Source organism: Vigna umbellata, chromosome 7 (assembly GCF_029865625.1).
Source record: "Vigna umbellata cultivar VRB3 chromosome 7, Vumbellata_1.0, whole genome shotgun sequence".
NCBI classification, from domain to species: Eukaryota; Viridiplantae; Streptophyta; class Magnoliopsida; order Fabales; family Fabaceae; genus Vigna; species Vigna umbellata.
This window is the reverse complement of record NC_142171.1, coordinates 25,284,846-25,303,671: the sequence shown is the minus strand read 5'-3', so window position 1 is coordinate 25,303,671 and position 18,826 is coordinate 25,284,846. Positions and strand designations below refer to the sequence as shown.

The 18,826-nt window shown below is 35.7% G+C and overlaps 3 protein-coding genes and 1 pseudogene across 3 annotated transcripts; 2 read left to right on the top strand and 2 right to left on the bottom strand.

Moving 5' to 3' along the window:
• The first annotated feature begins 365 nt into the window (after window positions 1-365).
• LOC148195559 (uncharacterized) lies at window positions 366-998 on the top strand. The gene has a single exon (XM_088095576.1). The coding sequence runs from the start codon at window positions 366-368 to the stop codon at window positions 996-998; it is 633 nt and encodes a 210-aa protein (XP_087951702.1).
• A 151-nt stretch (window positions 999-1,149) lies between these two features.
• On the top strand, window positions 1,150-3,885 carry LOC148195558 (serine/threonine-protein kinase D6PKL2-like). Its single transcript, XM_088095575.1, has 2 exons — window positions 1,150-1,770; window positions 2,725-3,885. The coding sequence occupies exons 1-2, from the start codon at window positions 1,169-1,171 to the stop codon at window positions 3,608-3,610; spliced, it is 1,488 nt and encodes a 495-aa protein (XP_087951701.1). The 5' UTR covers window positions 1,150-1,168; the 3' UTR covers window positions 3,611-3,885.
• A 1,664-nt stretch (window positions 3,886-5,549) lies between these two features.
• Window positions 5,550-11,608, bottom strand: LOC148195557 (nitrate regulatory gene2 protein-like). The gene is made up of 4 exons (XM_088095574.1): window positions 9,961-11,608; window positions 9,443-9,627; window positions 8,064-8,287; window positions 5,550-6,435 (listed from the first exon to the last, which is right to left on the bottom strand). Exons 1-4 carry the CDS (start codon window positions 11,177-11,179, stop codon window positions 5,637-5,639), a joined length of 2,427 nt encoding a protein of 808 aa, XP_087951700.1. The 5' UTR covers window positions 11,180-11,608; the 3' UTR covers window positions 5,550-5,636.
• A 3,419-nt stretch (window positions 11,609-15,027) lies between these two features.
• LOC124836025 (uroporphyrinogen decarboxylase, chloroplastic-like) lies at window positions 15,028-17,855 on the bottom strand (annotated as a pseudogene).
• Window positions 17,856-18,826: the final 971 nt, after the last annotated feature.

Genomic DNA, 18,826 nt, shown 5'->3' with positions numbered 1-18,826 from the left:
ATTAGTGATTTCAAGTTGGGGTGGTTTTTTCCAGTACCATTTTATGATTTCTACTATGAGTAGCTTTTCCTTCTTGTTTCTAGCGCTTCACGCAATTATCATTGTTTATTGGCTTTCTATATGTTGCATTTCTTTGCTGGGTGTGCCTTTTAGCTATGATATGTAAACTAGGATTGCTTGATTCGTTCATTGTTTGGTTCTGCGTTGTTTTGGTGGCTGGCTAAAACTTGTCTTGGTTATGTTCACCGTTTTGTTTGTTGGAATTCAAGTTGAAGTAATGAAGCTACTGTTGAATGAACTTATGGTTTTCTTTGCAGGGGCTTGGTAACTGGAAGTGTTGGTGTGATGTTATGTGATATTGTGACATGGAGAGGGTTGCTGAGCCGAAGTTACTTCCACGGAACTTGCCTATCCTTGTTGAGGTATCGAAAGCACACACATCTGCTGCAAGAGAGCCGGGTCAGAGACATAATCGGCAGGAGGTTTCTGGTGCTGCTGGGATTTCACTCAGAGAAGTGAATCAATTGTCCAAAACAAGGGATGTGCATGTCCCTCTTTCACATCTGGCCTCAATTAGAGAAGTGGCCCAGTTAACCAATGCACGAATATATTTGGTACAAGAAGATATGGGATTTGATGGTCGATCCTCTGAGGAGTCCCTCACCTTTGAGCCCACCATGACATGGAAGGGAAAGGGCTCCTCGCCAGAAGCTGAGGAGTTTGTGCCTGATGGTGATACATTGAAGGAAAGCAGCTATTCATTTGAGGATGGTGGTCCAAGTTTATTTGCTGGTGCTAGTCATCCCCCTGAGCCTGTTGATACAGATCTTATGAGAACCGTTTATGTACCGATAGGTCAAAACAAATCGGAGGCTGGTTGCTTGATCAAGAGCCTGCCCACAAAGGGCCCTTTTTGGAAGATCTCTCAATTCGTGTTCCTGCAAAGAAACCAAATCCAGCTGTTCTTACCCCTGAGCAAAGTCTGGTTGAAGAAATAAATGGCATAGGGAACTTGGCATTTCTGGGTCCTCGGGCATCACAGAATACTGAGAACTCTCTCCTACCTCCTGATGCTGAGGAAAAAGAATGTGTTTGGGACGCTTCTTTGCCTCCAAGTGGCAATGTCAGTCCACTCAGCAGTATTGATAGTACTGGTGTTGTCACTGCGATGAGCATTGTTAATAGTTGTGCTAGTACATATCGGAGTGATGCAATGACTAGTGATGGCATGCTTAGTTTAGATAGAAACTGTGATAGTACTAAAGGGAGTGTAAGGGGGGATTCACTGGAGAGTGCAAAAACTAGTGCTAGCCGGGCAAGTGATAGCAGTGGCCTCAGCGATGACAGCAACTGGAGCAACATAACTGGTAGTGCCAATAAGCCTCACAAAGGAAATGATCCTAGGTGGAAGGCTATTCTTGCCATCCGATTGCGGGATGGAATTCTGGGCATGAGTCATTTTAGATTACTCAAACGTCTAGGATGTGGTGACATTGGAAGTGTATATCTTTCAGAACTGAGTGGAACTCGGTGTTATTTTGCAATGAAAGTTATGGATAAGGCATCCCTTGCAAGCAGAAAGAAGCTGACTAGAGCACAGACAGAGAGGGAGATATTGCAGTTGCTGGACCATCCATTTCTACCAACTTTGTATACTCATTTTGAGACTGACAGATTCTCGTGTTTGGTGATGGAATATTGTCCAGGCGGTGATCTGCACACTTTAAGGCAGCGGCAACCTGGGAAACATTTCTCAGAATATGCAGCACGGTATGCTTTATGTTTTACTTAGTTGCTTTTCTTTACCTGAGTTCTTTGCTGTTAATTACTTTCCGTCATGATAATTTTCTACGATAATGTTTTCCTGTTCCTTAATCCTTTTGCATTTGGAGAGTTTGAGAAAAAAACTATTTTACTTCTTTTTGATTTATTGTTTCTTAATTCATGTTATGCTAAAAAGACACTTTGAAACTAATGTTTGCAATCTTTTTTCTCGATCTTTATGAATTAGAGAAACATTTTTTTTTAATTTCTTGTTTCTTTCTTGTCTTGACTTTGTTGAGATATAAGAATAATTTGGATTATGCAACTGCATTGGTAATGTGTTTCATGTGATTTCTTCACTAAACGAAGTACTTGGATCTCTACTGCTAGAATCCCTCCCTTGAACAGTAGCCTCTCTGCAATATTTCAAGAAAAGATAGCTGCTTTTGTTGTATGTCTTCTATGTATGGTTGTTTTGTTTAAATCTTTGTGAAGTTTTGAATCAGTTGCTTCATTTCATTCGACCATGTTAAGTGATTCATGCATCATATTCATAATCAATGATACAATAAAGATGTAATTAAGTTGAGTGCATCTAGTTTGCATGAGTTATCTTGAAATGCATTTTCTTAATGAAATATGCTCATATGTGTCTATCTAGCATTGTTAGCTGGATCTGCTTACCACTCAGGAAACTATGTATAACAAGTATCTTGCTGAAGTGCTACTCTTACAAGAGTATTTTTTTTTGTGTAGCATTTTTATACAAAAAATGGGTTTTCTTGCTTTAAAACTATAGACATAATATTGGGGAAATTAGCCTTACAATTTGTTGCTTTTTGTGCACACAAATGGTGTTTCATCATCTTGTTCTTCATAGCATGCCTTTACTGTTGAATAAATTCATTCCGGGCACACAATCACTATAAGTATTTACGGTGTCATTTTCTCTACATATAGCTTTTATGCTGCGGAGGTCTTGCTTGCTCTTGAATATCTTCACATGCTTGGAGTGGTTTACAGAGACCTTAAACCCGAAAATGTGTTGGTTCGAGATGATGGTCACATTATGCTATCAGATTTTGATCTTTCCCTCAGATGTGCCGTGTCACCTACTCTTATTAGATCATCCTATGACGGCGATCCTTCTAAACGGGCTGGTGGTGCATTTTGTGTGCAACCTGCATGCATTGAGCCATCATCAGTGTGCATCCAACCTGCATGTTTTATTCCTCGGTTGTTTCCTCAGAAAAACAAGAAGCTAAGGAAGCCAAGAGCTGATCCTGGATTGCCATCCAGCACCCTTCCAGAGCTTGTTGCGGAGCCTACTGCAGCTCGATCCATGTCCTTTGTTGGCACTCATGAGTACCTTGCCCCAGAAATTATCAAAGGAGAAGGTCATGGAAGTGCAGTTGATTGGTGGACTTTTGGAATTTTCTTGCATGAGCTGTTATATGGTAAAACCCCTTTCAAAGGGTCAGGAAACCGTGCTACACTTTTCAATGTAGTAGGCCAGCAGCTCAGGTTTCCCGAATCACCTGCAACCAGTTATGCCAGCAGGGATCTGATCCGTGGCTTGCTAGTGAAGGAGCCACAGCATCGTCTAGGGGTTAAAAGGGGTGCAACAGAGATCAAGCAGCACCCATTCTTTGAAGGCGTGAACTGGGCATTGATTAGGTGTAGCACTCCGCCAGAAGTGCCGAGACCGGTGGAAAATGAACTACCAGGGAAGGTTGGACCAGCTGATAATGCTGTTGGGCTTGGCAGCACTAGTAAGAGGATAGTTGGTACTACTACTGACAACATGAAGTCTGGGGGTAAATATCTGGACTTTGAGTTCTTTTAGTTCGGATTCCTCAATCTGCTTTTTATTGTATTCTCAATTCTTAGTCATTTCCATGGGTGCTGCCCAGCATTACCATGTTATTTCAGCTTACCTTTGGTTCCTTGTAGTAAAAGTCCATTTCAGTTGGAAATATGATACCCCAAGTTTAGATTAGGTTCTTCACTAGTTCGCCTTGTCTGATCCCTCAATTCTTATGCATAATCCATAATGTAGTGTTTCTATACAGAATTTAAATACTTATGAAAATTTATAATCCTTTTCACATTTTTGGGCAAGATTTGTGATATGTTATCAGGATTCAGGTTCAACTGATGGCATTGTTGTGTGCTGTTCCTTCATTTTGTCATTTAACATACAACAAAATCATACTTTTCTTGTCAAAATATGAAAATGTTAACTACTTTACTTCATTTGATGATACTTTTCCTACAATACCTTGACATGAATGAAGTCTAACTCTTGGTTACATCATCATAACATGTACTTTTTGTTTACAAAAAAAAAAGAACATTGAAAGATTGGTAAAATTTTGTATTGTGAAAAACAACCTTCAATCTAAATGCATTGTTTTCCCCAGAGTTCCCATGTGTAGAACACAACAGATGCAAGATAAAAGTATGAAATCATTGAATGGATGTTAGAATGAAGATTGTTCTAGAATTCAGAAAAGCAAAATGAGGACCACATTTGACAAACAGGCTCTCCATTTAATGATGCAATCACTACTTTTCATGGTCTGTTTTTGGTCCCCTCTACTACATTTGTGCTGCATGTGTGATAGATTCTTTGCTTGGGGATGAAAGGGGACTTGTCAATATAATGTAGTCTTTTTATAGCCTTGTCACAATTTGCTCATGCCCCATTTTTCTCTCTATGGTCCTTTCATGAAAACATGGATGTTTCTGAAAGCTGCTACAGGGTTTATCGATGACAATGACATTACCATAACAAACCTAGACTGGAGTCAAAGTATGTTTGAATGGAAAAGAAGAAAAAAAGAGATAAAAATGGATAAATTTTCATTTTTAAATTGAAAATATTATAATTTTGTATGAAGATGAAAGTATATAATATTTTTTTAAAGTTTATTGACCTGTCTTTTATCCTTCAGACCCTTCCTACCAGATGTTTTTTTTTTGTTTGCTTTTCTGAAATTTATAATCGATTTTGTTTTGATCTTCAAATAAAGAAAATTCAGCCTCTTACTTTTTTTTAAAAAAAAAAACTTGTCCCTAAATATTAAACTTGAGGATTTAAAAATAAAATTTTAAAAATAAAATTTTAGTCCTTTAAATTTAGTGCGTATTAAAATCATATATTTTTAAATGTGTGAAACTACAAGTTAATTCTTTTAAAATGAGGTACCAAAAGTAAATTTATTATAAATTTTAGGGATTAAAAACAATATTCTTATTTTTTTAAGGATGCTAGTTTAATAGAGAATATACACTGATTTATAATATGAGATCACAAGGCAAGAAAAATTTGAACCTATACCCACACAAATAAGTAAATAAATAAAACGTATTTTCAATTATTTTTCTTAGACTAATTGTGTTAATTCCATTAGTTCATGATGATACATCAGTATTTATAATTAAAACCGTACGAGTAAACAATTAAATTGTGTACCTATTTAAAAAATTATTATTATTATTGTTATTAAACGAGAGTTTATTTTTATTGAGACAAAAATAATTATTATTATTTTAATAGTAACTTGTATTAGATAATTTGAAATAATTTTCTTAAACTATCTTCGAATTAAGTTATGTGAAATTGTATTTTAGATACTAGATTTATACAATCTAAAACATATAATCTATAATATATTTTAGATTAAGTAATTTGAAGTCGTACTTAAAATTTTGAAATTGAAATCTATGATACAATTTTGAATATAAAGTTCTATAATAGAAACTCATTCGTTATCTTTCATCCTACGAGATGGCAGAATAAAAAGTATGTGATTGCAAAAAGAAAATATCCTTTGAATAAATGCCACAATTAATCCATCAACTCACAATTAATTCATGGTACGTGAATGGCTACATACAGACTCAAGAGCCTCAGTGAACAATGAAGAAAAACTTGCCATTGCCTGGAACACTCCAGGTAAACCAGTCTGAAGATTGTTGAGTGTCATAGCTCTGGTCACCTCAACAGCTTTCGAATGCCTCACCATTTCATCTTCAACACGTCTTTGGTAAGATGCTAGTTTCAGTTTCTTCTCAGCAAGAGGGTCTCTTGCATCCAAGCCTTGTCCATCAGCAGGACCAGACTCAGGAGGTGTTATGCCTACCATAGAATACGAGTTGTAAAACTTCCTTTCTATGCTTCTCAGAGATGAAGATTTCTTCTCAAGTTCCCTGGAGGCACTCTCAGTTCTCTTCTGAATCTTCAGCTCCTCAGATTGCTTCACTGATATCACATGCACAACGTTGATGAAGCTCTTGATTGCTTCTGAAGCAACTGTGTCCGGAACACGGTCGAGGGCAAGTTTCCATTCATCACAGAAAGAAAACACATGAGATGATTCACTGTTATTGTTGCTGCTGCTGCTGCTGCTGTCATTTTTTACTGGAATAAGGTTCAACTTGAGCCAGCCATGCAGAGAAAGGATGAACTCACGTTGAAACTTTATCAGGCGGCAGAAACTGGAATGCCAAGCTGACACAGCTGATTCAAGATCCCTTGTTGCCTGCTTGTGTGATTTAGATGTTGAGTGACCTTTGGATGATTGGTTCACAAGCCCACGGACTTGCTGCACAATGTTGCTTTGGATTTCATGGTACTCATGCATTGATTTCCACATATACATGATTCTGCATTTAGTATATAATTAATATCACAAACAACGTAGCTCTGATACCAGGAAATGGACTTTTAAGTCTAACTTAATTTCACAAAACTAACTTAATAAAATGAGATTTGCATCCACTTGTATACTATAAATTGACTTTATTTCTGGTTAACATACACTTTCAACACAATTATTTTTAACTCAAAACTTTGGAACCATAAAATATTGTTATTACTTTTAACTCAAAACTTCGAAGCCATGGATTTAGACTCACTTATTATTCCTGACAGTTTTATGCTTATGCAGCCTCTATGTAACATGATTTACAGCATTTTAGCTGAGTTCTCAGCTTGACATTTTTTATGGATTACTCAGTGACTTTTAGTTTCTCAATTTACATCACTTTAGTTTCTGCATTGAAGGAAATCAAAGAAAGTCCTGACAATGTAAAACTAGTCTGCTATTAAAAAAATGTGACTAAAGTGATGATATTAACATATACGGAAGTAGTTATTTAACATTTTCTTAGTTTTAAAGAGTAATATAAAAGCCTGTAAAACTAGAGTGAAGGTTTACCTCTTTTTAAGGAAAGAAGACAACATTTTTAAATAAATATATTAAGATGTTTTCTTTGCATTAAACATGTGTAGTGATAACAAACACAAGTCACAGGAACCTATAAAAATGCCTAAACAACTTGGTTATCAAACTTTTACTGAAGTTTGGATTGTAACTACATGATATGATCACAACCACTGTTCTTTACCAAGAATCATGCTTCCATATGCTTCCTTGAATCCTCCAATTTCATGCATATTTTGCATAATTGGCCCCTACTAATGATCTGGAAATAGTACCAGAAGGTAAGTGATTTTTGTTTGATTCTCTTATAATCATTCTGTGGTCCATGGGATTGAAAATCGAAGTGTGAAACCAAGTTTCACGTTGAATAGAAAAATGAAAGATCCATTAATCCATTATCTTAAGGTTTTGGATAAAGAATGATGTCAATCTCTTGTGTGATTAGATTCAAATCTAATTAGTATCGTGTAAATCCATTAAAATATAGTAAATTTAAGGTAAGATAATGATTTGATTATGTGTGACATGAAGATTGATTGGAACCATGTATAAGTGGTGATCAAGAATTACCTAATAAATTCTCCCTTGAAACATGTCAAACAGTTAATTAACAGTTAACAATACTAAGGGCTTTATCTTAATACAATAATTGTTTTAACATTTCTGACCCCTCAGTAAATAATTTTTACCAATGTATGAAGCCTTAACGTCTTAAAAAGGCACAAGATTTTGGCAGGTAAAGTAGTGGGCCAAGACTGTGTTACAGATGCTGGGCAGTAGTTGGAAAATTGGTACAAACAAGAGGCACATGCACTACTTATGCAGGCCTGAGGAAGGAAGTGATGTACTATAGCAGTAAGCTATATTGCTTCAACCACCACACTATATGTTTTATATTATTTTATGAATAAATAAAAAATTGCATTATTAAATTTATTAGACCTTCAAAATCCTTAAGTAACCGTAATATAATTATTATAGGATTTGAAAAGGGAAACAGTGTTTAATTATCCTTTAATTCATGAGCACAAATAAACAGTGAAGAAATTGTATAATGAGCAGACATACCCACGGCAGAGATCAACAAGCTGAGGAACGAGATCAGCATCCCTAAGGCCATTAATGGCAGCTGAGGTGGTGGATACAGCTTGAGATGTAACAACAATTAATGACTGCAACCTTGTTATGGAAGCCTTGGTCTTATCTAGCTTTGCTTCATCACCATCTTTGCATTCTAGACTCTGCAGAGCTGACAGTTTCTTTTCATGTTCAATCTTCACACATTCTCTTGCCTAAACATGCAGAGCAAGGAAAATACAGCAGCATGCATCAGCACACATCTTCCAAAACTCCACCATTTTGGCTAAAAGTAAATGCAACTTCACCAACCACCTCACTTCACTTTGGTTAAAGGACACCCTAAGCTAAGACACTACACATGAATCAAAATTTTCAAACATCCAACATCTTCTACAATCTATACATTACTTTTCTATCCATTTTTAGACAGACATATTACATGTATAATTTTATAAGACAACATTTTTGCCCCTCTTTTGGACAACCAACAATTCATCACAATGTGAACTGTGAATCACATGTGGCGAAAATTTAGGCATCTACTCCTTTTGAATTTAACAATTTTTCTTGTGTTTTTCTTTCTCTAATATTATTGAAATTCTCGTATCGAAATATGTTCGATTTATAATATAAAAATAAGGCAAATTTATAATATATAAGTGAATGTATATTTCATTCTGTAAATCTATTTTATAAGATTAAATTAGATTTAGAGTCAACTTCTTAACATATTAATAAAGTTATATTTATAATATACAAGTGGACGTAAATATCATCTTATAAACTGTTTTTTGGAATTGAGTTAGGTTTAAATATAATTTATTTTTAGTGTAATATATTATATTTTTTAAAATTTTTAGTTATTTAATCTTTGTAAGTTGATTTTATGTTATAAAAAAGTATTTCATAGAATTAGTAAAAGAAACCACTCTACACGTGATGCACAACTCGTATCTTATTTTGCTTTAAATTGAATTTATTTTGGCTAAAATATATATTATAAGTTTAACATTTTTAGACACAGGGGTACTTTAGACATTTAATACGGACACAGTAAACAATGCACAATTTAGTCAAATACACTGAAGTGGCTCGTTGGAACCCATCAAGTATAATAATTATCCAAGTACCATGGGTCCCACTGTCAATCCACCAAAGTTTTATTAAATTTTATATTAGTTTTAAATAATTTAAAAATATTTTAATCAAAAGCTATTACATTATGTTTTCTATACGAAATCAAATACTAAGATATTTAAAAATGAAAAGATTTATCTAAGTTCTTTATGGTTTGCGCAACTTCTTAGCAATAAAAAAATTGCACTTGTAAGAAGACAAAAATACCCCGGAGCAAATCAGAAACTTACCTTCACTTCCTGATACAGCTTCTTCTCCCAAGCCAAAAGGCGTTCCAAAGTGGAACCCAGGCTCTTTGAACCGCCCGGTCCGTCCAACGAACCGGCGTCGAGCCGGTACTTAACCACCAACGGCGGTTTAGAGGTCCAACTCGAGCTTAACTTGCTGAGTACACTATTTGAATGGTAAAGTGTTTCTGCATTCGATGTTTTATAGAATTATGAGGAAACTAATTATATAAAAATTAAATTTTATATTTCTTTGTAGCATTAGAGAAGAAGTATCATTGACAAATTCATAATTAGAAAAAATTACTTTTAATATCTATGTTTAAGAATTATAAATAACGTGCGTAAGAATTAACATGAGATATTTATGAAATAAAGAAAAGTTTTTATAATTAATAATAAAACTAATAATTAAATTAAATATATTTTATGAGTTTATTAAAAAATTTGACTAAAACGAATTAATTTAAAATTTTGGCGCACTTTCACAGAAGCCAAATTGAAGAACACGAAAGCCTTACTCCTCAATTGCTTAAAACTCCGATCAAGGTGCGCTCTGCTAACCTCGAGCATCTCCGATAACTGATCTCCGGCCACTGCAGCTTTCTCAAAATTCTCCTTAACCGCTTCCACTATCTCTTTCAAATCCCTATGTCTCACCGCTACCTTCGCCTCCGCCACGTCATCGCTGACCTTGTTGTTCTTCGCGCCCGGAGCATAGCCTCCGGCGACATACTGTGCCTTGGACGGTGAGGTGACTCCGACGCCTCCTTCCTCATGCTCAGACGAACTCGAGGAACTGTAACGGTCCTCCCACTCGCTGCACCGAACCTCCTCGCGCTCCGTCTGAACCTGTTCATGTAAGTATTTCTCTTCAGATTCCGTTTCTGTTTCGGAAATCTCTGGTTCTGCCTTTTGTTCTTGTTCTTGTGAATCGATGTTTGTACTGTTATCATTTTTGCGATTGCGTTGAGAGTTTGAACGGAACGGATTGTACATCGATTCAGATTCCGATTCCGACGTTTCGAAATTCGGCGTTGTTTGCAGTTTGTGGTTTTGGCGTTGGCGAAAGTAATCGGAGCCTGGAGGAGAAGGAGGAGGATAGAAATTCTCCCAATTCCAAACGGAAGAGGCTTGTGAAGTAGGCGTGGATTGAGCTTGGTGCGCGGTGGCGAAGAAATTCGAGTATTCGCTTCGCGGCGAGGAGAAGAGGCTCGATTCGGAGAGTATGTGAGGGAGCTTCGGCGGCGGTTTGCGGCGGCGAGTGACGGCGGGAAGAGGAGGTTGTGGCGGATGTGAAGTAGGTATGGGTTCAGGTTGTTGTTGAGCGGCTGAGAAGTTCGAAAACTGGCTTCGAGGCGACGAACAGGGGCTCGATTCGGAGAGAACGTGAGGGAGTCTCGACGGCTGTTGACGGCGGCGCGTGACGCCGGAGGTTACTATGCGAGGGAGTTTAGGGCTAGCTGAAGCGGCGGCGGAGGGAGGAGGACGTGATGACGATTGGGAAATATTGGTGGTTTTGTGAAGGAGGACGGCAGGGGTGTCTTCGGCGACTGTGAGGGGTTCGGCGGCGGCGAAAGTGTAGAGTGCAGAACCGGTGAGGCGGAGGCAGTGGCAGTAGTCGGAATGCGCTGCCGCTAGGTGGTGGCGCGCATAGACAGCATCTTTCATTAAACGATGCCGCTCCTTGCAGCGCATCACGGTTTCCTCGTTGTCCAGCTTCGATGCTGTGCAACCCATTTTTGGCGCGTATACCGTATACTATACTCGTAATGCTACGAGTACCTACAGAAATTAGTTAAATAAAAATATATAATGTGTTGTTTTCCGAATTGGAAAACAACGGCGGTGGTGCTGGGTTTAAGGGTGGCGAAATGTGAAGGGGTTTTGGAGTGGAAGAAGAAGTAGTGGCTGGTGTAAGAGTTTTGGTGTGGTGGTCATGTCAATTTCTCTTTTTCTTGTTTTTCTACTGTGTCATACAATTTTTTTATCTGAGTGTGTGATAGCTGTGGTTGTTTTGTTTGTTTGTATGTAAAAGCCCTTTGGTTAAAGTCTAAGAACACTGTTTTTCTGTTGTTTGTGTGGGGTTTTGGTCCTAATAAAGTAAAGAGGGAATGGCTCGTTTAATCATGTTTTCGTTCGTGCGATCATTGACCATTTATCTTTTTAGTGAGATATCCAATATAAATAATTTCTGTAATGATATACCTAACATGTCATTGTTCTGGATTTAATGCTCCAGTTCTTTGATAATGTTTCAAATTTTTTAAATGAAAAATTATTTGAAAACTATATTTATTTAAGATTACCAATTAAATTCTTCAGCAGTATTAAGCAATTCATGATATTGATTGTAGTCGTGTAATATATAAACATTCATTTGTATAATTCTTGTTACAAATATTTGTAGAATGTATATTATTGATATTTTTATTTTTATTCTCATTTTGTCATTTTATTTATTTTACTTACATAATCTTTATTCATTTTAGGTATGAATTGATTTTTTTTTTTGTGAACAGAGATTTTTTAACAATTATATTCACTTTTGTTTAATATATCTAACTCTTGTACATTTATAATATTTTCAATTTTTTTTATCACGTTAGATTATCTATTATATTTCTTTCCTTTTCTTTTTCTTATCTCTATTGACATATACATTTAATGATATATAATTAAAAAAGTTATGCTGAATAAGGGTACTATTTTGTTTTTGCTGTGGGGTTGGCTTCGTATAAGGATTATTGGAGAGACTGTGCGACTTGGGAATTAAGATAGAAAAGAATGTGTAAAGTGTTAACTACTTTTTTCTTTTTTAAGAAAAAATAAACTTTTTTCTCCACTTCAATAGATTGAAGCTCTAGCTTTATTGGATCTTTTTCGGACATCCTGAAAGATGAAGCGAGCGATAAAATTGTTGTATTTTTTTCTTTTTACCATCAAATTATACATATTATGGGGAAAACAATAATAAAAAAATAATCAAACAAGGTTTGGAAAGTAAAACAATATTAAGATAAAAAAACATATAAGTTCCATTAAAAGAAATTATTTTCAAAATATAAATAACTTACTAAATAAATAAAAAACTATTAAAAAATCTATATTGCCAAAACATAGATTATTGTTTTATTAAAATTTTATTTATTAATTTTATCTACAATATGATGAAATGCTTTATTAAACCATTTTCTATCTAAATTAATTGACTTTCTAATGGAAAGATGAGTTGAACTATATATGATGAAAAATAAAGAAACAGCTAAATTACAAGACAAAATATTAGTGATTGGTTGCTAACTTGGGTCCACTTTACACCTCAGGTGGACAAAGTGACATATTACCTTTTAAAGAAAAAAAAGAAAGAAAATTCATTAAATGCAATACATTCAATACAATGTTAATAATCACCAATTGACTAAGAATAGAAAAAGATAGAAACTGCTGAAAGTTATCTGGATTGTAGGGAGAGAGCATCGGACACTTTGGATCCCTTTCGGATCCAATATCACAAATATAGTACCATCCGAATTTAATATTTAAAACCTACGTCTGTCCTTTAACTAATTGGATAGTTTAGATTCGGATAAGTCGGTTTCGAGGAAAATATAAACCAAATAATCTAATTTATTAAAGGTTAAACTCCTTTAGTTATCTTTGTTTATGTAAGTTTTTGTCCAATTCGAACTTTGTTTTTTTTAAATCTCCAATTGAGTTCTAAATAGTATTAATTTAAATCGATTGGGATCTTGTTGTTAAATTAGGTTAACGGGGTTAAATTGTTGACCTGAGATGTTTATGTGACTAGCTTTTTTTAACTTGGCATTCACACAGTTCTGTACATGGAATTTAAGAATATTTAATAATTTAAAATTAGAGATTTTTAATGTAAAATGTAATTAAGGTTTGTTGGTGGATTTTAAATTAACCCTAAATCCTAATTACATGGGGGCAAAGCTATGCGTCAGTGGTGCCGTCACCGTAGTCTTGCCGCCAACCATCTCACCGTTACGGCCAACCACAATGCTCATCTCGCCAGACCACCCAAAGCCATCACCTAACCCTAATTCGCGCCACACTATCAAGCCAACACCATTGTTGTTCATCTTCACGGCCACGCAAAGACCACTCAACGGTCGACGAAATCGTCGCGAGAGACCTCCATCGCTAATCCATCTTCTTTCAGCCTTCTTCAAGAACAACAAACCCTAAATCCCTAAATCGGAACAACAAAAAGTAGGGAAAGAAACTTGGAAAAGAAAGAAAAAAGCGAAGGAGAAAGAGATAGAAAAAGAGAATTCTTGTTGAAAACGACAGCAAGGAATCGTACTTGAGAGGATCCTCCAAGAAAAACTTCAACTATGCAGCGCGCTGAGCAGAGGGCCACTCCAACGGGAATCTGCACGAACCCTATCGGCATCTCGCAGCACTGCCCAATATCGAATCATAGTCAAACCCCTGCACAGTTAAACCCTCTAGTGACCGACCCGGCAGCCTTTGCACCGTCGCATGACATATCGCATTTGCCCGACCACAATCCCCAAGGCACGACTCCAAGGCGTATGACGGGACAGACCCCGAAACCACCTCTTTGTTGACGGATATGGAGCGTGGGAGAGGGATTTGATTGTGCTTTATCTCGGAGGCAGGGGAGTCGAGGAGTAGGGTAGGGGCCAGGGGTGCGAGAGTCTTCGCGGAGGAACGTCTCCTCATCAGAGAGCTCGTCGAGGGAGGCACAGGAGCCAAACCCAAAGAAGCAGGTGAGGTAGACACTAGAGGAGGGAGATAGAAGCTGGATTTTTATGAAATATACAATATAAAAAATATTGACACGTCAACTTTCTACCTCAGCAAAAACTTAACCTTGTTAACCTAATTTAAAGACTCAATTGATTCAAATTAACACTATTTAGGACTGGAGATTTTAAAATGACATAGATCGAACTGAAAAAACCTACATAAATAGAAATAACTAAAGGGTTTAACCTTTATTAAAAAGCATGGATGGAAATATGGTTAGGATAGAGGAGAAAATCATTGGTCTTGGCGGCTATGTCGGGAGAGATGACTGCGTCTTCTCCAATGATCCTTCGTGCCACTGATGGAGATGGAAACGATAGAGAATGAAGTGCGACGACAAATAATTAAGGTTTTTTTTTCTAAAAGATGGAATCAAGATTATAAATGATCAATTTGAGGAAATCTTAATTCTTTTATGGATTAAATATGTTTTTTTTTTCTAAACTATCAAACGAATTTGTTTTTAATCCCTCTTTTAAAATAAGATACATTTTATTCATTCTATTTAAAAAAAACTGTTAATTTTTTATCCTTCCACTGTTAGTTTTGGAAGACTAAAAATTAAGGTTTTTTTGAAGGATTAACTGATAACTTTTACTTATTTAAATGTGTTGATCTAACTCTGTAAAGTATTAAGCAATGTACATACATTATTGTTCATATCCCTGGCTTCTATTCATAATTAGATGACAGATTAACCAAGGGAATTTCTTTCAATTAGAAAATACGGGATATGTAATTATTCTGAAAAAATTCACTAGAGAATCAAAATCAAACAGACATGCTGAAGAGAAACAAAAAAATAATAATTAATCATAGTTGGCTGGTTAGTATCGGAGTGATTTAGCAACCTCAAAAAAATGTGCAACATTCTCCTCAGGCGTACCTACTTTAATTCCATGACCAAGATTCAAGATATGTTTCCCTCTACCTGCTTTTTTCACAGTATCATTTATCCTATCAGTGATGAACACCACGGTCCACATTTCCTTGGACAGCTATATTTGGTCCCAGTCGCCTCCTACCATCAGCCATATCAACTGTCCAATCCAAGCTAATTACATCCACTCCTGTCAAGGCTAGTCTTTCAAGCAAGCCCCCAGATCCACTAGCATACAGGATCAAAGGGAGATTTGGATGGCTTTTCTTCACAGCATCGATAATCTGATTCAAGTAAGGCAAACTGAATTCTTCAAAATCCACTGGACTAAGTTCTGTTGCCCACTGGACTAGCTTGGTATTGAATGTATCTTACCATTGACGTTGTAAACTTTTGCAGTAAAGAGTGCAGGATCTGTGGAGAAATCACTGTTTTATAGTGATACGAGATAACGAAATAGTGCAAATTTGCTAGTATTAAGAATTGGTTTTTAATCGTAATGAACAAAATTTATTTTGGAAATGTACACAAAATAGAGTTGAAGAAAAACCTAAACAATTATGGTAACATGAACCGTACTAATTTCTTCCATTTCAACCAGAACTAATTTTCTAACTAATGACCAACTTAAGGATTTGTTAATCATCTGGATTGATCAGTATATTTCAGGATACAAAAATGCTGAAAAAAACGGATTTAAAACATAAGAATGTAAGCGAGTTTCCATGGGCAACAACTTTAGTGAGCTTGAATGATAAGGGAAGATGGCTGAAGATTACCTTGGACTCAGAAAGCCAATCTTTTTATTTCTGAGAAGTTTTTAGATGAACCACCTTCAACCACATATGATGCCAGAGTGAACGGTGCCCCAACAAAACCAAGAACTGCAGCTGTATCATTCACATGCAATCAACAGTTCTGCATTCAATGATATACACAAAATAATGATAAAGAAACAATAACAAGATATTTGGGTCTCCATGAAGCTCCATTATTTACTAATACATAAAACAACTTTATAATGCAAACGGAAAATGAAGATTAACCCAATATATTAATACCACCAGCATGGTAGACAGTTCAATAAAATATATAATTCTGAGTTTCAATATTATATGTTCCCCCTAGTACCACATGACGTATGCCTAATCACCTTTCTCCATCATTCCATGTTATTACAGCCCCCAACCAATTAACATCCTTAAAATACTGAGAATTCCCTTTTAATCACAAAATATACAGAATTTCATGTTTTATGGTATTGGACAAAACATGCATATTTCAGGTATAAAAAGGAAGTGGGGTGTAAAACGAACAAAAACAGAAATGCAACGGAACATAGCACCAGTCAGACCTCTTTTCTCAATATTGTCAGTGCTTCACCAATGTATAGAACTGATTCTTCAGGAACAAACTATCTCATTTGATTGACCTGGGCATCTGTGTGAATAGGATCAAATATAACAGGACCCTTACCCTTCACAATATCAAAGGGTATATTCATTCCAAATATAATGAACAATATAAAGTTAAAAACTATCACTTGTATATATTTTTTTACTTCAAAAACAGGTAGAAAAGACGACTTTAAGCTAACTTCATGTAAAGAGTGTACGAGTTGTAGTAATCTTTTTGAGATGTATGTAATTTCCATGAATAAAAAAAGAAGCTAATTTCATATTTAATAATGGTTCAATTTTTTCCATGAATTTTTAACTTATTTTTTATGCACCATGAATATCCTTATAGGATATTATCACAGTACCAATCTTTGTTTCAAGTATTTAATGCAAATGGACAAGTATAACTCAATTTCTCGACCACTAATTAGAATACTCCTATATTATATGATCCATGTGCCTTTTTTCTTATATATTTTCTTATACTCCTATTTTTTAAATAATTCATCCTTTAGCGTTTATTGTGAGCAATATCTGGGTCCACACGACTAACAACGATGATTCCAGAATAAGATATCACCCCTCAAAAATTACAGCAGAGGCACTATACGTTTCAACCTTTTAAAACTAAAATACCACTCAGCCTACATCTTTGAAGAAAATCAATGGAATTTGGATTCAAATCATTGTTTATCCTGTCTCTGCATCTTTACCCTATGTAATATCCCTCAACTTCAAAATACAGAAAAAACTCAACTTTACATAGAAGGAATATAACTCTAGTTTCATGTCCATGTTTTGCCATACATAGTAGATTTCACAAGTTTCTGGTATTTACATATTAGTAGAGATGGAGATGGAAACTTGCCTGAGTGTAATTATACATGTAGTGAATGTTAAAAAACCATAGAATATATAGTAATAGAATAGTAATAGTTTCAAGGCAGAATCATTTCATCAAAATTGAATGATATGGATAATTTGTACCTTGACAGCAGCAGAAAGAAATCTATGAGCTATTGACTCCATTCCATCCTCCTCTGTCACAATTCCCTGCAAATAAAATGGGGCAATCAGCAAGGGAAAAAGTTTTAATCATGTCTGAGTTATTCATAATATTACATACTATATCTACTACATAAAATAGGTCAAAATATAGCCATAAATGGCCAAGTTATCAAATTGGGGTTCCCCACAAAAATGAAGGGGAAAGTCATTTTGTATCCCTAATTCCCTTTGAGAGAAAAGTTAGCAAAACACTATGATAGGGGGTAACAGTCACGTAAGTTCCACTACGTACAAGTGAAGGAACAATTCGGATTGCAACCAACATGGATTATACCCAATAATAGTGTCTCAATAGCATTTGTCCTCCCTGTAATAGATCTAGAGCACGAATTGCAGCAAAAACAAACTGCTTGTTTTCTTAACCAAAGAATGTGAACAGTTTTTTTCTAAATCTATTTTCACAACCTTTCTGTTATCTTCTTAGGTTTGACAATGTCTTAATTCAGCTCAATTCTCCTAAACCTTTTTTTTATCTTATTCTTTGTCTGGTCGATCGATCGAGGGAAACTTAGAAGGTTCATTTGGTTATGCTTTTTTTTTGTTGGTTGAAGATGATTATGTGGTTGAGTCCACAGCTTGTGAATGATGATGTTTTGATTTTTGTGATGTCTTATATTGTTTCAGGGAATTGCATTCTATTTTGTATATATTTGCGTTGGAACTTTTGTATATGCGTTTTTTTAACGGTTTTTTTGTTTCTCATTCTCAAGGAGAGCATTTGAATTGAGCATCTTCTCTGAAGCCATTTTTTGGTTGCGTTTCGCGTGTTTTTGGTGGCTTCTCGTGGAGGTTGAAGGACTCCAGTGAAAGAGTGGTGCAATTATCGTGTTGGTAATACGTGTTAGAATTGGTGCTGGTGGTTTTTTATTTGAAGGTTAGAAAAATCGGAGAGAGAATCGGGGTGCTTATTTTTGTGTCTGAGGGTTTGTGCTTGAGAATGGGGTAAATAGGGAATGTGTTGATGCAGAAGTATGAATTTGGGAAACTATTAGGGCAAGGAAACTTTGCAAAGGTTTACCATGCAAGGGACCTCAAGACTGGGGGAGAGTGTTGTCGTTAAGGTGATTGAAAAGGAGAAAATTTTAAAAATTGGGTTGGTGGATCTAATGTTTTGAGGATGGTGATCATTAAGAAGGATGGAGGGCTACTGAAATTGGAGAAATCAAAGGCAGGTAGAAAAGAACCGCTTTTCATTGATGTTGAAATATTTGAAGTCGCTCCATCTTTCCATTTGGT